The sequence below is a fragment of the Pan paniscus genome, chromosome 13, assembly GCF_029289425.2.
Source record: "Pan paniscus chromosome 13, NHGRI_mPanPan1-v2.0_pri, whole genome shotgun sequence".
NCBI lineage: Eukaryota > Metazoa > Chordata > Mammalia > Primates > Hominidae > Pan > Pan paniscus.
In genome coordinates this window covers 73,986,385-74,011,927 of record NC_073262.2, presented here as the reverse complement: position 1 = coordinate 74,011,927, position 25,543 = coordinate 73,986,385, and the positions used below count along the sequence as shown (strand labels likewise).

General features: G+C 41.9%; 1 protein-coding gene across 10 annotated transcripts in view; it reads left to right on the top strand.

Annotated features, from left to right (window-relative positions):
- Window positions 1-24,441, top strand: part of METTL8 (methyltransferase 8, tRNA N3-cytidine) — a 126,383-nt gene extending 101,942 nt beyond the window's left edge. For 7 of the 10 annotated variants that reach the window (XM_034954485.3, XM_034954484.3, XM_034954488.3 and 4 more), the window contains 5 exons: window positions 3,828-3,891; window positions 5,010-5,149; window positions 9,564-9,670; window positions 9,807-9,872; window positions 11,378-24,441. In XM_034954485.3, coding sequence (XP_034810376.2) covers window positions 3,828-3,891; window positions 5,010-5,149; window positions 9,564-9,670; window positions 9,807-9,872; window positions 11,378-11,568 — 568 coding nt within the window. In that variant the 3' untranslated portion in view covers window positions 11,569-24,441. Of the gene's footprint in view, window positions 1-3,827; window positions 3,892-5,009; window positions 5,150-9,563; window positions 9,671-9,806; window positions 10,391-10,695 lie in introns of all 10 variants that reach the window. The other 3 variants (XR_010109473.1, XR_008624540.2, XM_063595442.1) reach the window with 3 other exon arrangements.
- Window positions 24,442-25,543: the final 1,102 nt, after the last annotated feature.

Genomic DNA, 25,543 nt, shown 5'->3' with positions numbered 1-25,543 from the left:
GCAGTGGCTCACACCTGTAATCCCAGCACTTTGGGAGGACGAGGCAGGCAGATCACTTGAGGTCAGGAGTTTGAGACCAGCCTGGCCAACATGGTGAAACCCTGTCTCTACTAAAAATACAAAAATTAGCTGAGTGTGGTGGTGCACAATTGTAATCCTAGCTACTCGGGAGGCTGAGGCAGGAGAATTGCTTGAACCCAGGAGGTGGAGGTTGCAGTGAGCTGAGATCGCACTACTGCACTCCAGCCTGGGTGACAGAGCAAGAGACTCTGTCTCAAAAAAATTTTTTTTAATTAAAAAACATTCAGAAAAGCAAAGAGTACAGTGAATTTCCATATGCCTACCACCTCAATTCAACAATTACCAATATAATGCCAACATCATGATACTTTATCCTTGATTATTCAGGATATATCTCCCAAAACTCAGTATACTCTCTAATATTATTATAAACCTAACATAATGAATAGTGAGTAATTCCCTACTATCATTTAATAACCAGTTAATGTGGCCAGGCCTGGGTGATGCTGGTAAATTTACAGTTCTGAATGTCCTTTCTGTTTGTGTCTTTGTTAGTTTTGTTTTCCTTTTTCTAGTTTCTGGGCTGAAATTTCAAACTTGCTTATGTCACATAGCCATATTCCTTTACCCCAGTGGTCTCTGAGCTTATAATACATGTAAATACACTACATTGGCAGTTGATTGTGTGTTACTTTATGACTGATCTTAAGGTATTATTTAGCATGTCATTTCTTTATGCCTTGTCTCTCCGACCACTTTTTATATTCCTTAAGGTAGAGGGCATATTTTATCCTAATCTGATTTCCCAGGTTGCCTAACAGTACAGCTTAGTTAGAGCTCAATACATATTGCCTGATTAATATCTCTCATTCCCCCACTTGCTAGTTGTATTTTTCACCTCTGCTTCTCCCTTCAGCTTATAATTGCAAGCTCTTGGTTCCTCACTCCCTAACTCTTTCTTCTTAGCTGTGTCTTTCTTTGCCTCATACCTATGTTTTAGAAATTACTGTAGCTCAATAACCTCAGACAATTAATTCATCTTTTAAAGGCAACCAGTGATTAGCCTTCCAAAGGAATGATTAGACTTTTTTTTTCTGCTTAAGAAATTATGTTTTACTACTTTTAGAGAGTGTAGGATTAATGTTTTACATTTTCAGAATATTTTACCATAATTAGACCTCTGAAATGGAGAGGTCATATCATTCTCCAAGGATCATTTAATTCATAGACCCCTGCCAAGAGAGTGCTTGGTGGTGTGGTGGTAGTAGTGATATTTACACCTGTTTGCTGGGAGAAGAGCCAAGGTAGTCAGCTGATTTTACAGAAGGGTTCTGGAAAGTCACTGGGTGGTCACAAGACATCACCTTGGGCTGCTGATACAGTGGTAATTCCATCTTAGAGGTCATGCTGCCACCGTGGCAGGACACATGGCAAATGGCACATGCTTTCCTTTAGCTCGTAGACTGTTCTATATCTTATGGGTATGTGGTAACTACTGCCCAAAGGTAGACTGCAGACCTTTTATAATGAGCTAGACATACCAGTGTCCAGAAAAGCATTTTGAGCTATATGGAAGTTTTTTGGTTTTTGTTTTGTTTTGTTTTGTTTTGTTTTAGAGGACTATGTTAGTTTTTAAGCTCCTGGAAGGCAAAAACAATCTCCTTTAATAATAATAGTGATGATAATAATAGCAACAACAATTATAATAATGACTAACATTTATTGAGTGCTTACTCTGAGTCAGGCACCTTTCTGGAAACTTCAGCTATAAGAATCCATTCACTTCAAACAACCATCTTAGATGCCATGTTTATCTCTTTTTTTAAAGATGAGGGAACTGAATTAAAGAAGAGATTAAGCAACTAGCCCAAGGTCACGCAACTAAGTAGTAAAGCTGAGACTCAAACCTTAGGCAGTCTTGTTCCAAAGCCCTTGCCCTTAACCATTAGCCACATAGTGCTGAGTGTTTACTGAGAACATTTCAAATACATTTCAAACACCCAGCAAATTATAAGTCACAATTATATGGATTTAATCAGAAAAAAACAGGGGAACATGCTGAAGTAAAGTGCTATTTTTATGTTTGACAGATGAGAAAAGACCAAGCAGTATGAGTTTTAACTTTCATTCAGTACTGGTTAGCTTTTCATAACAAAATCCTATTAATCATACTTTAACTTATTTGGATAGATCTTAAATTGAATGCAAATCCCTAGTGCCATAGAATGAGTGAATTATATGTTATCATAGTTATTCATCAATGAGTTGCCTTTAAGAATATAATCTGAGGCCAGGTGCGGTGGCTCACTCCTGTAATCCCAACACTTTGGGAGTCCAAGGTGGGTGGATCACCTGAGGTCAGGAGTTCAAGACCAGCCTTACCAACATGGTGAAACCCTGTCTCTACTAAAAATACAAAATTAGCCGGCCGTGGTAGCACATGCCTGTAATCCCAGCTACTTGGGAGGCTGAGGCAGGAGAATTGCTTGAACCCAGGAGGCGGAGACTGCAGTGAGCCGAGATTGCACCATTGCACTCCAGCCTGGGCAACAAGAGTGAAACTCTGTCTCAAAAAAAAAAAAAAAAGAAAAAAAAAAGAGTATAACCTGCGCCTGGGTCAGATTTCGCTAAATGCATATTTGGGCTTGTATTCCATATTTATTTAGAAGTTCACCTTGCTTGGGATGCTTCTTGAGTCAGATTAGAAGTCTTAATGATATGCTTCAAGGCCCACCTTTTTATCCTACCATATACCAGTTTGGGCTCTCAGGATTAGTGCTACTTCTCATCCCTGGCATGTGACTCCCACTTCTAAACTCTTCAACCATTTCCCCTTCGCCTCACTTAACAATACATCCTCCTCCTTCAGAAATTTTAAGACTTATACCTCAGGGTGCTGACCCTCTTGACACCCCTGTAGAAGTTGTATAAAACCAATTATGTCCCCAACTAGACTATAAAACCCATGAGAGCCAGGACCATCCTTACTGTTTAATGACATGCTGACCTCTTTCTGTAGTTCAGACATGGTACTAAGCAACATGATGCAAGGATTATTTGATACCAGCATACACAGTATAATCAAGAGGAGTATTAGTCTACAAATTTCAGAGTATATGGCTGCCTTAAGTAACCATGGTCCAGCCATCATTACTGAATTTCAGATAAAGGCCAAACAGAACATATTTAAGTTAAGAAGAGTCCAATTAAAAATCATACCACCTATTGGCCAGGCACAGTGGCATACATCTGTATGTAGTTCCAGCTACTCGGGAGATTGAGGTGGGAGAATCACTTGAGCCCCAGAGGTCGAGGCTATAGTGACCCGTGATTGTGCCACTATACTCCAGCCTGGGTGACAGAGCGAGACCCTGTCTCAAAAAAAAAGCTGAGGGGCGGGGGTGGAAATAACTTAACAAGTCAGACCTACAGTTTCCTTTCTTCTCTAGTTTGAGTATTTCTAGACTCCAGATATAAATATTTCTTCTGGCCGAGCACAGTGGCTCACACCTATAATCCTGACAGTTTGAGAGGCTGAGGCAGGAGGATCATTTGAGAACAATAGTTCAAGACCAGCCTGGGCAACATAGTGAGACCCCATCTCTACAAAAAAATCTAAAATTAGCTGGGCATGGTGAGGCACATCTGTAGTCCTAGCTACTCAGGAGGCTGAGGAAGCAAGATCGCTAGAGTCCAGGAGCTCAAGGTTATAGTGAGCTATGGTCACGTTACTACACTCCAACCTGGGCAACAGAGCAAGACCCTGTCTCCAAAAAAGTAAATAAATATTTCTTCCATCTTCATAGGAACTCTCCGGAGTCCTTTCTGTATTGTTGTGATTTTGCTTCTGGAGCTGTGGAGCTCGTAAAGGTATGCTACTCCTGGGAATCATACCAACTGATGCCTAAGGTATTACCCCAGAACAATAAAAGTTGTTTTGATTTTAAGATCACTAGAGGCAGGGCGTGGTGGCTCACACCTGTAATCCCAGCACTTTGGGAGGCCAAGGTGGGTGGATCACCTGGGGTCAGGAGTTCAAGACCAGCCTGGCCAACATGGTGAAACCCTGTCTCTACTAAAAATAAAAAAATTAGCTTGCTGTGGTAGCACATGCCTGTAGTTCCAGCTATTCGGGAGGCTGAGGCACGAGAATCGCTTGTACCTGGGAGGTGGAGGTTGCAGTGTGCCAAGATCGTGCCACAGCACTCCAGCCTGGGCGACAGAGCAGACTGTCTCAAAAAAAAAGAAGAAGAAGAAAGGCCAACAGCGCCAGGCATGGTGGCTCACGCCTGTAATCCCAGCACTTTGGGAGGCCGAGGCAGGCGGATCACAAGGTCAGGAGATCGAGACCATCTTGGCCAACATAGTGAAACCCCGTCTCTACTAAAAATACAAAAATTAGCTGGGCATGGTGGTGGGTGCCTGTAATCCCAGCTACTTGGGAGGCTGAGGCAGGAGAATGGCTTGAACCCAGGAGGCGGAGGTTGCAGTGAGCCAAGATTGCGCCACTGCACTCCATGCTGGTGACAGAGCAAGACTGCGTCTCAAAAAAAAAGAAAGAAAGAAAGAAAGAAAGGCCAACAACACACAAGAAATGACCAGAAAGGGTACTGACCTACAAAATTTAGAATGTATGCCTGCCCATGAATAATCGTAGTCCAAACAGAACCTCTTTAAGTTCAGAAACAGCAACCCAGAGCAGGCCTCTAACAACACTGTCTACTAACTCAGAAAGCCTACCCTCCTCTACTTTTAAAGTTAAAGAGGGATTGCGAAGGATATTTGTTATCAAGGCCAAGAGCTAGCCTTAATTTTTTTAGGGCAGCTTGAAATAAGCTAACAATACTGAATTGGAAAAAAGTGTTCAGACTGACAGAGGAAAGGCTTTTGGGAGAAAAGGTTAAAAATTTGACCTTTTTATTAAAAAAAAAAAAATCCCGGAAGTCTACTAAGTCCTCTTTTTGCTTTCTGATCCTTTATCATGACAGTCACACTCGTCCTACAGAGCAACCCAGTGTTTTGCCTTTGTTCATGATGTATGTGATGATGGCTTACCTTACCCTTTTCCAGATGGGATCCTGGATGTCATTCTCCTTGTCTTTGTGCTCTCTTCTATTCATCCTGACAGGTAAATGAAGACGAAAGGGCAAAGCGGATGTGTAAAGCTCCTTTATCAGTAGTGGTTTTCAGAACTACCAAAGCAAAAATGACAATTTTTGAATTTATTATTTAGTGAGCAACATTATGTATAATACGCAGCCTTTTAAAGGCAGTTTTTCCTTTCTTCGTACTTTTAGACAGAAACTGGTCAGACTACTTCATTAATGAGCTTTCTGTCACTGTCAGAATGAAGTGAGCATATCCTGGCAAGACACATACCTATTAAAAGTGACAGTGCTTCAAGGAAATTACAAATTCAGAACAACCTAATAGACTCCCAAGAGGGAAATTGTACTTGGTGATCAGAAACAAACATCTTTAGTGTAGTGTCTTCCTGAATGTTCATGAAGAGGTGGGCTTGGGATCTGTTTGGCTTCACACAGGCCTGTTGATGGGCTTTAAAAATTTTGTTCTAAAGAAGCACACTAGGGAATTAGGAGTTACTAAGATTTGCCAGATTATCCTTGGACCTTTATGATCTAAGGTTAGCCTGATGCCATCATTTAAATATTTATGACTTAGTTTCATACAGTGTTTTAAAACTATAAACATAGCTTTTCTCCAGAGAGAAAACATAAAGAGATATTACCAGCAATTAGAATGATTACCTTTCTTAAATCTTGCCATCTTCTATGTATTAAAGGGTACATATGGTAAGTACCAGGTCTGTGCTTTCATAAGGTTTCTTAAAATTGGGTTCTCACAGTTCCCTGGTAGAAGATACAGACTTGGCGTCAACCACTTTTTGTTTGATGAGTGTGACCCTTTTCCATAGAAACTGAGTTACCATGTGCTTATTTCTTTGCAATTAAAAGGCCACTAGGACCCTTTACAGTTCTTTTACTTCCCATTCAGAAATGAGCACTTTGATTACTTGTAGAAGAACAAATTCCATTTCCAAATAAATCTGAAATAAGATATTTTAGCACCTAGTCAGGTATGTCAGGTTTTATGAAGCTACTGTTTCCTCCCAGTTTCTATAACCTATTTCTTTCTGCTAATCTGTTTAGGCTATAGGCATTGTTCAGGTACTAATAGAAAGTTGTCATCTATGTGTTTGGTTTCCTTATATGAACAGTTAAAAGGATGGAGAGGTGGATAGAGAACAAGATTCCCCATTTGACACCCATAACAAGAAACATCTAAATTCTACATATGACCACAAAAAGACTATTTGAAATTAGTTCAGATAATGTATTTTCTCATGATTTGAATTGAATGTTATAGAGAAGAGAAAGGCCAGGTGCAGTGGTTCACGCCTGTAATCCCAGCATTTTGGGAGGCCGAGGTGGGTGGATCACCTGAGGTCAGGAGTTCCAGACCAGCCTGGTCAACATGGTGAAACCTCGTTTCTACTGTGAAACCTCTGCCTCCTGTAGCCAGGCATGGTGGTGGGCGCCTGTAATCCCAGCTCCTTGGGAGGCTGAGGCAGGAGAGTCGTTTGAACTCAGGAGGCAGAGGTTGCAGTGTGCCGAGATTGCACCACTGCACTCCAGCCTGGGCGACAAAGCAAGACCTTGTCTCAAAAAAAAATAAAAGGCTGGGTGCTGTGGCTCACGCCTATAATCCCAGCACTTTGGGATGCCAAGGCGGGTGGATCACCTGAGGTCAGGAGTTCAAGACCAGCCTGGCCAACATGGTGAAACCCCATCTCTACCAAAAATACAAAATTAGCTGGCTGTGGTGGCACACACCTGTAGTCCCAGCTACTTGGGAGGCTGAGACAGGAGAATTGCTTGAAACTGGAAGGCAGAGGCTGCAATGTGCAGAGATCGTGCCACTGCACTCCAGCCTGGGCAAGACAGAGTGAGACTCCGTCTCAAAAAAATAAATAAATGATAAAAATACAAAAATTAGCTGGGCGTGGTACTGCATGCCTGTAATCCCAGCTACTCTGGAGGCTGAGGCAGGAGAATCACTGGAACCCAGGAGACGGAGGCTGCAGTGACCCAAGATCACGCCACTGTACTCTAGCCTGGGTGACAGTGAGTAAGACCCTGTCTCAAAAAAAGAAAAAACTAAAGCCAAGGCAATGTCTATAGTGTCACTTAGGACTATAGTAGTAGATTCAACCCCAGAAAAGTTCTAGAAAAGTAGCATCTTGGTAGCTTGGAAAATTCAGGCATAAGCAAATGGCAAGCAATTTGGCTAGACCTTGAGTCTGGAGGACCCAGCTTAAATGGGAATAAATTGTAGGTGGCTACAAAAGAAGAGCGAATTGTCCTTCTTGTCACTGAAATGAAAATACAAAATATTACAGAGCCAAGCATAAAGCAGGCAGTCAATACATTTTTTATCTCTTCTTTTCCTTCTCCTCTCCCTCTATCCAGAGATAAGTGAAGACAGCAGAGTTGGCCCAAGTAGGATGAAGAAAGAAAAGGGGCTTCATGCCATTCCTGTCTTGTCCATCTCACCCCCAGCCCACTCCCACCTGCAGTTCTCAGGAATTGGCTTGGGAACTGCACTATGAACCAAGATGAGATGAGCAAGAAAAGTAGCTCCCGTTCCTTGCCTTTATCCTCAACTCCAGACATTAAAGGATAGCTGAGAGGAAAGAATTTGCAGGAGGAGGTGGCTACATTTTAAAGTGTTTAATTGTTTATTTTTCTGCATTTTAGTTTCATGCTTGTTTTACTAATAATTACAGAAAGATTTTGCTATGTACATAAAATATTTATCTTGAAAGTGAATATTTTAAGGTTTAGATATGATTTTCTTTCATTCGCAAAGCCTATGATATAAGCACAGTATGAAAATAACCTGTAATAAAATAAACAAAAAATACGTTTCTTTTTTCTTTTATGTCCTTATGTTCTAGTTTTTTTAAAAGGACTTTTCACCTAATCATGCCACCTCCTTCTGTCCTACTTCTTTCTTGTTTTATAGTTGCTTTCATTTTCTCAGTATCTGCTTCCTTCATAACATGACATAATCTGAGTTTTACCTCACTATTCCACTGAACAGTGTTTTAATTGAAAGGAATTTACAGATTATCTGATTCAAACTTTTCAATTTTTTCAAATAAGAAAACCTCAGCAGCTTTAAGTAGCTTAGATAAGGCAGAGACAAGGACTTAGCACACAAGCTGCCATTTACCATTCTCTGCCCATGGCAGACATTGATAATCGATTTTGTACTCTGTAACTCGCAATGAGCTTTATGAGTCCTTCTCAGAGCTCTGTAGGAAGCCGATGCCGTCACTCAGAATATGAGATCTGAAATCTATGCCATCCTGGCCCATAATCACACATAAAGCCATGAACACTCAGCCAAAAACACTAAATCAAGAGCAGCTATAAGGGATTGTATTTGACTGGAAGCCAAATAAGTAGAATAAACAGTAAAGGAGAAAAGCAAAGGCTCCCTGCTGTTGAACTAGGGCTTGGAATGTGAATAAAATTTAAATAGGCAGACAGTAAGGAGGAGAGAATTCTTTGAGGAAAAACCATGTGAGCAAAGGCAGAGGCTGCTCAGGGCCAAGCATGACAGTTTGGCTAGGGGAGCTGCTTCAGATTGGAAAGCTGTTGGTAAGATTAATTGGGGTCAGTAGTAGGAGATCTTAAGAGCTCAACTAAGAAATTGAAATTTTATCCTATGGATTAAAATCGTGAAAGTTTTTGAGCAAGGAGATGATTTGACAAAATTATCATTTTAAGCAGAATTATTCATCGATAACATGCAGGAAGGATTGACAGGGAGAATAATACAGCGTGTTAGGAAGCAGATTTGTTTCCAGGCCTAAGGAGATAGGGGTTGGTACTAAGGGAGTACAAATGGGAAACAAAAAAGACAGGAAATATCAAAGATGTCATTAAAAATAAAAATTAAAGAGGACATAGAATTTTATGGCCACATGGAGAGGACAGTGGAAGAAAAATAATTTCTCTTTCATGAGGTAAATGGTGGTACCTCTGAACTAAATAAAGAAAAGGAGAATGAGCTCGTTTTGGAGGAAAGATATTCCCTCTTTAGATATGTACAACTTGGGATGGCTTTGGCATATTTTTTATCTTGCAAGGAAAATGAAGCACACTCCATTTTTGTCTATCTCAGAACTACCTTAATTTTCTGTAAGTACCAGGAAACATCTGTGGTTTTGAAGTTTAGCTTTGACATCATACGTCAAGCTCTGTGAAGTTACCACTCTGGTCATTTGGGTGATTTCTTGATACTCTAGGACTTTTGAATCTAGTCATTTAGCAAGTTGGTTTTGTTTTTTCCTTCTTTACAAAATATTTTTATTTTTGTTACCCTTACGTTTATGGTTTAGATTTCTTTGGCCTTATCAAGCTTTTCTTATTTTGTCTTCAACAAAGTTAAATCCAGCATATAAAACAATATTTCTACAAACTGGGTATCTTTTTAATACTTTGTTTCCAAAGGATGCAAGGTGTTGTAAACCGACTGTCCAAGTTACTGAAACCTGGGGGAATGCTGTTATTTCGAGACTATGGAAGATATGATAAGACTCAGCTTCGTTTTAAAAAGGGTAATAGTATATTCAGTTTGAGGTTATTTTTAAATGTTCTAAAGAATGCCTTGTTTATATTTCACATCAGAGTATTTAGTTGTTTTTTTTTTAAAGGAATACCCTTAAAAGTTTCTCTTTTCACAATTTTTTTCAGGACATTGTTTATCTGAAAATTTTTATGTTCGAGGAGATGGTACCAGAGCATATTTCTTTACAAAAGGTATGCTAATCTACAAAAGGAAATAATTGGTCATAATTGTTCTTGTTAGTTATTATCTCATTGATTATAGCTCAGAAGCTATGAAACTGAGGCTTCAGTCATTGATTAAGCATTAGATGTCTTCATACTTTGATGCTTATTACTGGTCTACATAAAAGGTTGAAAATGGCCGTTTACTGTTTAATCTTTTTCCAGTTAAAACTGCTTTAAAGTCTCTTGTTTTACCCTCATACCCAGATGAAGGTGAAGGCTGTTCCATTTTGGAGATATTGTTAGCCTAGATATGAAAAAAATTGATGATAGCCACAGCCAAAGGAGGACAGTTGATAAGTTTATAGAAAATTACTTATCTTGGCCTGTCACAGGGGTGCTCACCTGTAATCCCATCACTTTGGGAGATGAAGGTGAGAAGATTGCTTGAAGCCAGGAATTTGAGACCAGCCTAGACAATAAAATGAGACTCTGTCTCTACAAAACAATTTTTTTTTAATTAGCTGGTCTGGTGGTGCATACCTGTAGTCCTAGCTACTTGGGAGGCTAAGGTGGAAGGATCACTTGAGCTGGGGCAGATGAGGCTACAGTGAGCTATGATTGGACCACTGTGCTCCAGCCTGGGCAGCAGAGTGAACCTTATGTCTAAAAAAAAATACATTTTCAAAATAGAAAGAAGGAAAATTACTTATCTCTAGCTGATTTCTCTTTTTTTTTTTTTTTTTTTTTTTGAGACAGAGTCTCACTCTGTTGCCTAGGCTGGAGTGCAGTGGCACAATCTCAGCTCACTGCCATCTCCACCTCGCCGGTTCAAACGATTCTCCCACCTCAGCCTCCCAAGTAGCTGGGATTACAGCCTCCCAAGTAGCTGGGATTACAGCCTCCCAAGTAGCTGAGATTACCTACCTCCACGCCTAGGTAATTTTTGTATTTTTATTAGAGAAGGGGTTTCACCATTTGACCAGGCTGGTCTCAAACTCCTGACCTCAAGTGATTCACCCTGGCCAGGCTGGTCTTGAACTCCTGACCTCAGGTGATTTGCCTGCTTCAGCCTCCAAAACTGCTGGGATTACAGGCGTGAGCCACCATGCCCGACCAATTTCTCATTTTTAAAAATGCATTTCTAACAGTACCAAGTGAATGCTGCATTCAAGGATTTCCCCAAATTTATGTGAGTACTTTTATAATCTGCAGTTTTGGGTTTCTGTAAACCAACAAAAACTCAGAAAGGGAGCACCTTTCAAAATATTGAAAGCTGCAACCAATAATTTTATATATCTGTTGATGTCTGCCGTGTTAGTCTGTAAACAGGTGTATTTTTATATGCATGGTGTATTTTTGTGAAATAGAAGAAACTCGCTTGGTTTCACAGGTTTCCTTCACCAAATTGTTCTAGAGAGTGTTTCTTGTATAAATGAAATTTAGATGGTCAGTTATTCCATCAGTGTTCTATTCCTGACCTCCCCCATCTCTAGTCACATGTCATATCTTTTATTGCCATTTTTGTCTCACAGGGGAAGTCCACAGTATGTTCTGCAAAGCCAGTTTAGATGAAAAGCAAAATCTGGTTGATCGCCGCTTACAAGTTAATAGGAAAAAACAAGTGAAAATGCACCGAGTGTGGATTCAAGGCAAATTCCAGAAACCATTGCACCAGACTCAGAATAGCTCCGATATGGTATCTACACTCCTTTCACAAGACTGAACTTTGTAACATGTTAAGGTACAAAGCCAGAGGACTGTGCTATTCAAGGACTACTGTAAGTCTATCGTTTCTCAAAAGACAATGAGAAAAAAAGAAGAGAATTTGTATTTCCTGCCGTTTTGTCATAGGTGAGCTCCTTTGTGCATTTTAAGCACATGTAAGTGGTTCGGCACAGTGTGCCTTTTTCTGTGCTTTGAAAACTTGATATGCCCAAGCTTGTTTGAATTTATTACATCTAACCATTTTGCTTGTTCCTTGATTTTTATAAGCATTCAATTAAGTTAGTATTATGTCAAGTAATTTTGAGAAAATGTAACTTGACATTTTTTGCAAGTAAAAAAAATTGTTTATTTGTTTAGGCTTAGTAAACCAGTTCCCAAACACAGTCAGACTCTTGCCATTGTCATCTGATTGCAGAGAGAAAGCACACCTTATTTCCAGGGAAAGCTACAACAAGCCCAAGGTCAAAGTGTATTATTTTTTGTCTTGTTGTTGTCTATTTTCTCCCAATTTTTTTTTGAAATTCAGAGGCTCATATCTGAAATAGAATTTTAGTTCCTCTTTCCTTTCCTAAAATTGGGGAAGTACAGCCCATGCTGACATTATTTTCAGGCTATTCTTAGATATACAAGTTGTTAGGCCAGGTGCAATGGCTCGCACCTGTAATCCCAGCACTTTGGGAGGCTGAGGCAGGCAGATCGCTTGAGCTCAGGAGTTCAAGACCAGCCTGGACAACATGGCAAAACCCTGTCTCTCCCAAGAATACAAAAATTAGCCAGGCATGGTGGCACACACCTGTGGTCCCAGCTACTCAGGAGACTGAGGTGGGAGGATCGCTTGAGCCTGGGAGGCGGAGGTTGCAGTGAGCTGAGATTGTACCACTGCGCTCCAAACTGGGTGACACGGTGAGACCTTGTCTCCAAAAAAAAAAAAAAAAAAAAAAGGTATGTAAGCTGACAAGCTCTTGTATCAAGGGCTTTTGAACCAGAGCAACTTCATCTTGAATAGGGACTGTGTAAAATGAGGCTGAGACCTACTAGGCTGCAATCCCAGGAGGTTAAGGCATTCTTAGTCACAGGATGAGATAGGAAGTCAGTACAAGATACAGGTCATACAGACCTTGCTGATAAAACAGGTTGCAGTGAAGAAGCCAGCCAAATGCCACCAAAACCAAGATGGCAATGAGAGTGTCCTCTGGCTGTCCTCACTGCTACACTCCCACCAGTGCCATGATAGTTTACAAATGCCATGGCAACATCAGGAAGTTACCTATATGGTCTGCAAAGGGGAGGCCTGAATAATCCACCCCTTGTGTAGCATATAATCAAGAAATAACCTTAAAAATGGGCAACCAGTAGCCCTTGGGGCTGCTCTGCCTATGGAGTAGCCATTCTTTATGTTTTACTTTTTTTTTTTTTTTTTGAGATGGAGTCTTGCTCTGGCACCCAGGCTGGAGTGCAGTGGCGTGATCTCAGCTCACTGCCAGCTCCACCTCCCGGGTTCACACCATTCTCTTGCTTCAGCCTCCTGAGTAGCTGGGACTACAAGCACCCGCCACCACGCCCAGCTAATTTTTTTTTTTTTTTTTTTTTTTTTTGTATTTTTAGTAGAGACGGGGTTTCACCATGTTAGCCAGGATGGTCTCAATCTCCTGACCTTGTGATCCACCCGCCTCGGCCTCCCAAAGTGCTGGGATTACAGGTGTGAGCCACCACGCCCAGCCTATTCTTTACTTAAGCTTGTTTTCACTTTGCTGTATGGACTCAATTCTTTCTTGCACAAGATCCAAGAATCCTCTCTTGGCGTCTGGATCCAGACCCTTTCTGGTATCAGTGGTAAGCTCTGTTTAAGACAACTGTCATACCCAAGAAAATTCTTAAATTGTGGCAGTTAAAAATGTATTTATCCCCTCGAGGGCCGGGCGCAGTCGCTCAAGCCCGTAATCCCAGCACTTTGGGAGGCCGAGGAGGCGGAACATGAGGTCAGGAGTTCAAGACCAGCTTGACCAACACTGTCTCTACTAAAAATACAAAAAAAATTAGCCAGGCGTGGTGGTGGGCACCTGTAATCCCAGCTACTCGGGAGGCTGAGGCAGGAGAATCACTTGAACCTGGGAGGCAGAGGTTGCAGTGAGCCGAGATGACACCACTGCCCTCCAGCCTGGGTGACAGTTGTTAGACTCCGTATCAAAAAAAAAAAAAAATTTATTTACTCCCTTGCTTCAAAAAGGACATAAGTTGGCTTGCAAATCACATTTTGTAGAAATGAAGTTTTTAAGATTAGTCTCATACTCATTACATAATATTTATTGACTACTTACATATTGAGTGCTAAATTCAGTGGAATAATACAAACAATAAAGACCCAGCCTTGTTTATGCTCTTCAGGGAGCATAAATAGAGTACAGCTGGCAAAACAAAATGTGCATATCCCAAACCTGTAAATCATGATCTAAGACAATATACAAACACTCAAATAGGGAACTTACCAGCTAGCAGACTTTGATTATGAACCACAGAACCTAGAATAAATAAATAGTCTCTTGAAAGAACCATCATTGGAATAATTAAGTTCCAACTGTTTTTTCTTTCTGAATTCACTTAAAATCCAATTTCTAGAAGAATATCATTGGTCCAGCTTTAGTCATTGGTTCATCTCTTAACAGGCTGGGGCAGGGCAGCTTAATTGATGATGCCACCAGAATGGGCAACATGGGAAAAACCCTATCTCTACCAAAAATACAAAAATTAGCCAGTGATGGTGGCACACACCTGTTGTCCCAGCTACTCAGGAGGCTAAGGTGGGAGGATCTTTTGAGCCTGGGAGGCAGAGGTTGCAGTGAGCTGAGATCGCACCACTGCACTCCAACCTGGAGTGGAAGGAAATTTCACTTCCTGGAATGGAAGAAAGTTCTTCAAAGGAAAATCAAGACACTGCTGTCAAAAAACACCAGGGGAGGGATGCTGTCCAGTCACAGCCAACACATCATATAGCAGTGGTAGCAGTAGTAATAGTATTTCCAGAGAGAGAGAGAGAGAGAGAGAGATTAGCTCTGAAAAAGAATGGAGAAGAATCAGGTTTCTTGGGGGAGGTAGGTCTCAGGCTAGTTCTTGAATGTACATTCTCAGCATATGGTGAGAAGACAAGTGTGGTGTGGGACATTAATGATGAGGGATAGGTAGAAAAGATGGGAAGGGGGTCAGCTTGTAGATAACAGACTAGCAGGTGTATGACTTCTAGGCTCTGAACTGGAGCCATCTGAGATCAGTTTGAGATACGGTGTCTTATAAATGTATTGAGAGAGGTTGAGGAGTTGTCTATAGAATGGAATGGAGTGAGGTCAGAGATCAGTGGCAAGGAAGACCACATAAAGGTTTTTGCACAAACTTGCCTTGATGGCAAGTCCTCAAAAGTACAATTATCAAGCTTTCTGTTTAAACATGCATAAGTCAGTAAATATAAACATTAAAATTTGCCCAAGACTCTTAACTCAGTTGTATTTCATAATTAAAGTGTACATTAAAAGGCCAAACTAGTCATGAAAGTATTACATACAGCAAGGGCAGTTTAGATAAGTTAATGTTGCTATGGGAACCCCAGCAGATCTCCTTGTGTCTCCATTTAAAAATCATGGCCCAAGGTGGTTTTAAAAACAACAGAAGGTAAAATTATTCTCACATTCTCACACATGTAAATTGTACTGTCTCTCTCAGTTCTAAATAGCGGATTCAAGCCAGCCTCTTGACTGGCACAGTAAAATTCGGCTTCATGTCTTTCTATAATGTATTACAGCATGTGAGTTAACCTTTAGAAGCTTCAAAAATACATCAACCAAATTTGGACTGTGAGACACAAACTGGTCTCTTTTGGGCTCTGTCCAGCATAGCCTTCCTATTCCACATGGCTGCGCAGCAGGGCCATTTCCACCAGTGTCTTCTGCTTGCCTGGTCAGTCTTTCTGTCTCTTAACCTACCTACAACAACTTCCTTATCGGGGTTTGCTGCTAGATAGAAATGTAGATTTTGGCACAGAAAGAAAAGGGAAAGACCTATTTGGAATTTTGTCTATAGATGTTAAGAAATCATGAAGTGTTGCAAATGTAACTGCTTGGGTATTAGTTTAAAATATTTGATAACTGCATGAAATTCTAATTTACCCCTCACATCCATGAAGCTAGGACCAGTTGGTTAGGCAGAGTTTGATATTTAAAAATTCATCTTCTGAGAGAGCTGAATTTCAAAAGGACCATTTTCTTTCCAGGAGTAAAAGGTATATTCTTTCATCTTCTTACAATACAGAAACAATGGAATATATTGTTTAAATGCACCCTTCATTTTTTTCTCCATTTCTAAAAATTCACTTTTGAGCATCGTCCAAATGTAAAAATTCTCACACATGAGGAACTGTTTCCGAAGGTTGTGAGAAAGTCAAGATAACAGTTTCTATTATTAAAAGTTTTGCATTCGGTATGACACATTTGCCTGTATTGAAACACCCATTTAACATTGATTTCTGAGAACTTATTTGCTTTGCCTCTCTCGATTCCATATGCTTTGTCTACAAATTGTGAACACATCCCGGTTTCTACCCGTGTGTGATTCTAAGTCGTTGCTGTACTCTAGGTTGTACGTGAAAATTCACCCATATGCAGATAGCTGCCCTCTTGGAGGCAAAACTTAAAGCTATCAGAACCATCTGGATTGTTAAACCCCAAAACTTCCAACTCATCAAAGTCCTGAAGCCTGAATAGATCACACATTGTTACTTCTAATTGGTTTTGATGTTTGTTATGCTCCTCACAAGTGCAGATAACTTCACATTTGCATCACTAATCGACCTCTTTCAAAGCCTCTGCTCCTCCTGCTTCCTGCCTCTATTAGTCATCAGGAGACTTAGTGTTGGCGTGGGTATTTTCCCCGCTTGTGAAAGTGCATTGTCAATTCTAGAGCATTAAATATATGTGAGGTATTGTTATTAATCTACAAGGCAGTACACACAGTATTCCAGCAACAGTGACTTTTTCAAAGGTTTTATGAGACATTGTAAGAAAGACAGTATCTTTCCATGGAAAAAAGTGTTGCCTCAGAGTCAAACAGGAAGCATGGGTCCTAGTTCCTATTGAACTGCTTAGCTACTCTTAATTTAGCTCTGAATGCTAGATTTTGTGTATACTATACACATTATTTAATCCTCAAACTCCTAGGAATTCATTTTGATGATAACCATTTACAGAAGAGATGTTGGGTAACTTGCTCAGGATACCACATCTAGTAAGTAGCAGAGTCACAACTCGGACCCAGAACTCTCCGATTCCAAAACCTCTACTTGCTGCTCTTGTAATGGATGGGCCCAAATGCTGCTGGGAAAGGCACCAGGGAAGAAAGAGCTTTCTGAGTCAAGCAGAAAACGATAGCAGTGGAGAGGAGTTTGTTTCGGACGACCTTCAAGGTTATGGCTCATTCTAGATCCAATCATTCTAGCAAATAAGTAGGTTACACTTGTCCACAATTACAAATTGGAAAAGAAGAGAAGGAAAGGAACTGAGAGGAATGACAAAGCAAAAAGCTTTCAATCAGTTCTTTTCAGCATTCTGCTTCTGCCTAGTTCTGCACTCGCCCCACCCCCTCAGGCTTCAGCCTTCCACTTGGCATCCTTCCTCGCAGAGCACTCTCACTTGCATACTCCTCACTTAAAGAAAAAAAGCATTCTGTACTGCAGTGGGGAAAAAAAACCCTTAAAATGTCTTCAGAAGGATTCAGCTCTAGGGTAATGTAAAATATGTGAAATCAGGAGGTGTCCATAATAAAATATGAGTGAAAACATCGTTATTTAAAACATTGTATGTACATTAATGCCACATTAATACCAATTCAGGCATGAAATGTTGAGCATTTCTTGGAATACAGTTTCTTGGAATATGGTTGGGGATTTGAGAGGCACAAAGGTACCCGCAAGATGGCTTTGGTGTAGTTATAAATATAAATAGAAGTAAAATAACAGTTGCATCTTCATTTATAATGAATCTATATTGTGGCCTCAAAGCTACAGAGAAAAGTGGATGCCAAAATCTGTCTTTCATTAACATATGTCTTAAATGACAAGGAAGAGGTGTTGAAGATAAAATTACTTTTTCCTATGAGTATGAATCAGCAACATGCAGTAACAAGCAAGTAATAATAGTTCTGCGTGTGAGTGCCTACAGAGGGTAAGAAAAATAGCATCAGATTGAAAAAGCAAGTGCACCTGCAGAAGGGACCCAGGAGGCTGCAGAGCACAGCTCCCTTGAGCATCATCTCAAAGTGTCTCAGAGCACAGTGACCCTAATTCTGGCAAGTCAGGTTGGCATGAGATGGATGGAGCACACTGAAACCTCCAGATGGTCAGACAGCCCACCCTCAGCTGCCCCTGGAGCTCGGCAGAGGCAAGCTACAAGGCACTGCTACTTGGCCAAGAGTTTAAAACAACAGCTTCTGATTCTACAGTGTCTGTGGTTTCACAACCACTTAACCTTAAGTAAGGAACAGCTAGAGGCAGCTGAATGAATAAATACACGTTAACGTTACATAAAGAGGGGAAAAAAGCAATACTTGAGCACATAGACTTCAAATAGTGTCCAGCTAGCTGTGTCCTTGGCATCCCAGTGATCTGGGTCTTTATCTTTGATTTTCTCCAGCAGGTAGGCACTAAGTAGATCCAGGGCCCAGGGCGGGAAATGCTTCTGTATCAGATGTTACCTATCAAATAAAATTAGCCTTTGATTGCCTCCTAAAGCTCCAGCATCATCTTTCCTAGTTGGGCTGTTGAGGTTTGGTCCAGAAAAATGGAATTTTGTTATGCTTATAAAAATTATTTGGCCAAATATTTTCAATCCATTGCTCCTAGTTCATTGCAGAAAACGCAGAAATTAATTTTTTCCTCAGTTAACCTTTATATATCAAGTATTGGTTGTTTCAAAAAACACTGGAGGACAGTCACCCTTTGGGCTTTTAAGGCTTTTCCGCTGGAAGCAAGCACTAAACCTGTGTGACTTCCTAAAATTAGCAATGAGCCCGCTGCTGAGTCCATTGCATTAGTGGGGTTTTTTTGTTTTTTGTTTTTAATGCTCTGTACTTAGCACAAGCAACACTATGTAATTGCTGCCTCATTTCTCTCACCTTCTGCCTCCTGAGAGCAACTTGTGTTCCTCCTGAGGCAGTCCTGCTAAACAGAATGCTTGGCGAAAAGAATGCGATCACTCTCCTTACATCTTTAGTTGTGCCCTGCTCCCTCAGGTGAGCAGAGACATATCCCCCTAAGCAGCGTTTGGCACTCGCACTGAAAATTGCCTGAAAGAGAATGGCTGAAATTGCCAGCATCACATGCTGCATTGAAACAAGAAAGAAATTTCTGCCTCCAAGGATAATTGCTTTTCTCATTGCTCATACTTTTTCTTTCGCAGCCCTCATTTATTTTAATATTTATATTTTTACTTTGACTTTCTACAAGATATTTTTTAAGTTTCTTTTTAATCCAAATGAAAGATGAAATTCAGGATCCCAAAAAGCAGGGAAGATCTAGCCTTTCCATGAATATATTCTTAATCCACCACTCTCTGAGATGTCTCTTCATTTGCAGCTTTGTTTCTTAATAGAACACCTGGGCTCTGGAGATTAGTGAGACAAAGCTTCATTATAACCTTCCTTGTTTTACTCACATTTCTTCCATGCTTTCTCTCCCTAACTCACTCTCCAGGTGCTTCTTTCTCTTGCCAAATAGTGCAAGGAAATACTTTTGCAGATCTTTTGTTTACTTTAGGAAAAAAACATGGATCCAGGCTTTCCCATTCGGCACTGCTGCTCATTTCCTGACTGGCCTTTAAAGTTTGGCTCAGTAGCAACTTGGGGACTTGTTTTCTACCCACAGGAAAGGAGCTGGGTGCCCAGCAGCCCCATGCCGGCATGAGAATTAAGTCCTGCTCATTCCCTGGATAAGCAAGCTGACGTTTTCCTCATAGATTTTCTTTTCCATTTCTCCAAGCTTTATTGCATACTCATTTAGCTTTGACTTTTAAAAAGACATTTTAATAGTGTTGTTTTTCCTCCAAGCGTGTGCAAAAGCTGATCATGTGCATGAGGAAGCTCTCGAGAATAAAGAATTACCTCTTTGCTGTTTTTCACCTACTACGTCACACACTACACAACACACCCAGGGCTTACCCCTACTCCAGTGTCATTGGCAAGTGCCTGGCCTGGTATAGGAGGAACTGTGACACCAGAGGAATTTGGCTTGGGTTACCTCACTTTCTAGGTTCCCAAGATTCCCAAGTTAAGGAAGCTTTGGTTATTACATAGTTGAACATTTTCTTATTTCATGTAAGTTTTGTAAATCTTCTGTGATTTCTTCTCCTCTTTGGCACATTTACATTAAATTTTATTCTAGTTATGTAACTGTATAGTATAATTATGTTTATATATGGATATAAATTGCTCTGTTCATCCTACTTTGGGGAATTTATTCATAGTTTGCTATGAGGTCAGTAACTTTCCAAAGAGACAGGCTTTCTAAACTTGAAGCCTATACTTTTATATATTAATGCATTTTTTTTTTTACATTAGAAGATAGTTAACCTAAGAAAGTTGAATGATAAGTAGAATGAAAGTAGAAAGCATTGACTGACAAAACAAAGATCTTCAGTACATCAGGGATGAGTGTTGTCTTTCTTAAGGACTTAATCTGTAATATAAAATGTCAAATCAAATACCATATTCGGCCAGGCGCAGTGGCTCACGCCTGTAATCCCAACACTTTGGGAGGCCGAGGCGGGTGGATCACCTGAGGTCAGGAGTTCGAGCCCAGCCTGGACAACATGGTGAAACCCATCTCTAATAGTGCAAGGAAATTAGCTGGGCATGGTGGCGTGCACCTGTAATCCCAGCTACTCAGGAGGCTGAGGCAAGAGAATCGCTTGAACCCAGGCGGCGGAGGTTGCAGTGAGCCGAGGTCATGCCACCACACTCCAGCCTGGGCAACAACGAAACTCCGTCTCAAAAAAACAAAAACAAAAACAAAAAAAAACCCAGAACAACAAATACCATACTTATGGTGGTACAGACAAAGACTAAGCTATTGGCATAGACAAGGTCCAATTGAGGAAGCACACTCTGTCACTGGTGATGAGGAATCCAGAGTTGGTCATTCCTCTAAAGCTCAGTCAGGAGCAGTCACCTGCAGGGAAGGCTACCAGCAGAAGCCAGCAGCACTCTGACCTTATGGAAAGTGGACAGTGTTCACAGGCACATTAGCTAAATACTGCTTTAGTGACCCAAAGAAAAATGCAAAATCACAGAAGATTGTAGCAAGAGTGACTTATGACTGAATCTCAGAGAACTGAACTGTAGGCTTAACTATCCCCTGCCTGAGCTCAGAGAAAGAACCCAAGAAAGAGCCCTAGCTGAGCTTTGGAAATAGGAAAGCTAGAGGCCGGGAGCTTTTTTCTGCTTACCTGAAACACCATTTCAGGTGTTTTTGTAGCACAGAAATGGCTACTAAAAGCATTAGGGTGCAGAAAACAATGGTCCAAATGATGGTGCTTCAGCATGCTGAGCACACTGAACTAAAGGAAATTAAAAGGCCATCAAAGCTGCCTCAGAACCAAGGAGTCGGCCAGGCATGATGGCTCACGCCTGTAATCCCAGCACTTTGGGAGGCCGAGTTGGGCAGATCACTTGAGGTCAGGACTTCGAGACCAGCCTGACCAACATGTAGAAATCCCGTCTCTACTAAAAATGCAAAATTAGCCGGGTGTGGTGGCGCATGCCTGTGATGCCAGCTACTCAGGAGGCTGAGGCAGGAGAATCGCTTGAACCCAGGAGGTGGAGGTTGCAGTGAGTCGAGATCGCGCCATTGCACTCCAGCCTGGGCAACAAGAGTGAAACTCCGTCTCAAAAAAAAAAAAAACAAGTACTCTTGGTTTCTCCACCCCACATCAAGCACAGGAAGGGGTTCTCTGTGGAAGTTTCCTTATCTGACTGAGTAGACTTCTTCCAAAAGAAATGCTGTTGGCCTAAAACCGCCTCCCTAGGAAATCTCATTAAATAACCAGGGAAGATTAACTACCATAAGAGATTAAAAGTCACCTTGCCCAGACCGACTTTTCATCTGTTTTTCTGAGGGCAGTTCCAAGAGGTTACCTGGGAGACCTTATCCACATAATAAGACAACCTTTGTTTACAATGAAGTTCTGCCTCTTGCCTTCCTAAAATTTGTTGCCACCTCTCACAGAGCACAACAAATTTTGTCCCGGCCATTATCTGTTCTCTGGTCCCATTCAGTTTTCAAAGAGAATCATTTTCAAACTACTCTCTGCTCTTTGGGTCCACTCAGTTCTCCTAAAAATCATTCACTGCCTGTGTTAGTTTGTTCTCACACTGCTAATAAAGACATACCCAGCCAGACATGGTCTGTCACACCTACAATCCCAGCATTTTGCAAGGCAGAGGCGGGCGGATCACCCGAGGTCGGGAATTTGAACCTCCACCTCCCGGGTTCAAGCAATTCTCCAGCCTCAGCCTCCTGAGTAGCTGGGATTACAGGCACCTGCCACCATGCTTGGCTAATTTTTATGTTTTTAGTAGAGACGGGGTTTCACCATGTTGGCCAGGCTAGTCTCAAACTCCTGACCTCAGGTGATCTGCCCACCTTGGCCTCCCAAAGTGTTGGGATTACATGCGTGAGCCATAGCACCCGGGCTGCAAGTTAGGTATTTTCTTTTTTTTCTTTTTTTTGAGATGGAGTCTTGCTCTGTTGCCCAGGCTGGAGTGCAATGGCGTGATCTCGGCTCACCACAACGTCCGCCTCCCAGGTTCAAGCAATTCTCCTGTCTCAGCCTCCCGAGTAGCTGAGATTACAGGCATGCACCACCACACCCGGCTAATTTTGTATTTTTTTAGTAGAGACAGGGTTTCTCCATGTTGATCAGGCTGGTCTCGAACTCCTGATCTTAGGTGATCCACCCACCTCTGCCTCCCAAAGTGCTGGGATTACAGGCGTGAGCCACTGCGCCTGGCTAGTTATTTTCTAGATACAATGGGGGGTACAGGCATTGAGTAAATATACCCATTCCAAATGGGAGACATTGGCCAAAACATAGGGGCTACAGGCCCCATGCAAGTCCAAAATCCAATGTGGCAGTCAAATCTTAAAGCTGCAAAATGATCTCCTTTAACTCCATATCTCACATTCAAGTCATCCTGATGGAAGGGGTAGGTTCCCATGGTCTTGAGCAGCTCTGCCCCTGTGGCTTTGCAGGGTACAGCCTCTCTCCCAGTTGTTTTCACGGGCTGGTGTTGAGTGTCTGTGGCTTTTCCAGGTGCACAGTGCAAGCTGTTGGTGGATCTATCATTCTGGGGTCTGGAGGATGGTGGTCCTCTTCTCCTAGCTCCACTAGGCAGTGTCCCAGTAGGGACTCTGTGTGGGGGCTCCCACTCCACATTTCCCGTCTGCACTGCCCTAGCAGAGGTTCTCCATGAGGGCTCTGCCCCTGCAGCACACCTCTGCCTGGACATCCAGGTGTGTCCATACATCCTCTGAAATCTAGGCAGAGGTTCCCAGACCTCAGTTCTTGGCTTCTGTGCACCTGCAGGCTTAACACCATGTGGATGCTGCAAAGGCTTGGGGCTTGCACCTTCTGAAGCCATGGCCCCAGCTGTACCTTGGCCCCTGCTAGCCATGGCTGGACCAGCTGGGATGCAGGGCACCAAATCCCAAGGCTGCACACAGCAGGGGGTCCCTGGACCCAGCCCAAGAAACCATTTTTCCCTCCTAGGCTGCTGGGCCTATGATGGGAGGGGCTGCCACAAAGGTCTCTAACATGCCCTGGGGACATTTTCCCCATTTTCTTGGTGATTAACATTTGACTCCTTATTACTTATGCAAATTTCTGCAGCTGGCTTGAATTTCTCCCCAGAAAATGGGGTTTTCTTTTCTATCACATTGTCAGGCTGTAAATTTTCCAAACTTTTATGCTCTGCTTCCTCTTGACGCTTTGCCACTTAGAAATTTTTTCCACCTGATCCTCTCTCTCAAGTTCAAAGTTCCACAGACCTCTAGGGCAGGGACCAAATGCCACTGGACTCTTTGTGTAGCAAGAGTGATCTTTATTCCAGTTCCCAATATGTTCCTTATCTCCATCGGAGACCACCTCAGCCTGGACTTTATTGTCCCTGTCACTATCAGCATTTTGGTCAAAGCCATTCAACAAGTCTCTAGGAGGTTCCAAACTTTCCCACATTTTCCTGTCTTCTTCTGAGCCCTCCAAACTGTTCCAACCTCTGCCTGTTACCCATTTCCAAAGTTGCTTCCACATTTTCGGGTATCTTTACAGCAGCACCCCACTCCTGGTACTAATTTACTGTATTAGTCTGTTCTCGTGCTGCTAATAAAGACATACCTGAGACTGGGTAATTTATAAAGGAAAGAGGTTTGATTGACTCACAGTTCCACATGGCTGGAGAGGCTTCACAGTCATGACCGAAGGCAAATGGGGAGCAAAGTCACGTCTTACTTGGCGGCAGGCAAGAGAGCTTGTGCAGGGGAACTCCTATTTATAAAACCATCAGATCTCATGAGACTTAATCACTACCACGAGAACAGTATGGGGGAAACCACCCCGTGATTCAATTATCTCCACCTGGCCCAGCCCTTGACACATGGGGATTATTACAATTCAAGGTGAGATTTGGGTGGGGACACAGCGAAACCATATTATTATCCCCCAAAATAGCCTGTATTCCCCCATCTCCCTCTCTTCTGTGAAGAGGGAACTATGTAAGCTCCATCTGGCCCTTCCTTGATGCTTATGCAAGTTAATAAATTTGTTTGCTTTTCTCCTTTTAATTTGTGTAATGTCAGTTTATTTCAGTGGGATAATTCACTTATTGAACCTTCAGAGGGAAAGTTTAAACTTCCCTACATTAAACACTTTTTCTTGACACTGTTTTGAAGAGCAGTGACTCACCTTTACCTGATTCTTTGTTTGATTCCAGAGCCCTTGGACTTTTATGTTTGTTTTCTACCATGACATCACAAACCACGAGTTTGTTGATGCTTCGTAAATGTGGAAAGATGCAGCACAGATTTAGGAGAAATATACCCAGAGATGTAAAGGGGAAGGAGACATTGGCCAACCAGAAGATCACCCTCATTCCTCAGTGAAGGAGAAAGGCCTGACTCCTACCTTGTGTAAGGGAACTAAGGGAACTGGCTAGGTATCAGTATAACAGAGTCACCAAGTGATTCAAGATTTACTGTCCCCCTCTGAGGAAATAAACAGAGGGCAAGCAAAGAATACAGGCCAGAATAGTCTACTAGACAAGACCACAATGTGGAATCACAGCCATCCGGTGACGTTTGAGAGAAACCCAATAAATAATATCCCTATGTTCTCTGCCCAAGTTTTAAACCAATCAGAGAGATTAAGGTGTCAATAAATGAAGATTAAAATGTCAGCTCAGCCTGGGCGCAGTGACTCACGCCTGTAATCCCAGCACTTTGGGAGGCTGAGGTGGGTGGATCACCTGAGATCAGGAGTTTGAAACCAGCCTGGGTAACATGGCGAAACCCCGTGTCTACTAAAAGTACAAAAATCAGCTGGGCGTGATGGTGGGCGCCTGTAATCCCAGCTACTCGGAAGGCTGAGGCAGGAGAACCGCTTGAACCCGGGAGGTGGAGGTTGCTGTAAGCCAAGATCGCGCCATTGGACTCCAGCCTAGGCAACAGAACAAAACTGTGTCTCAAAAAAAAAAAAAAAAAAATGTCAGCTCAATTACAGATGAAGCTGTACTGGAAAGAATTGGCTTTGGGTACAAGTAATTAGTGTCTTCCTAATACTGAACCCTAGAATCAGGACTCACAGCTAGACAGCCAAAGACTCTACACAGGGGGCCCTGCCCCTTTGAGGCCTATTGCAGCACACTTTCATCCAACAGAAAGAGCAAAG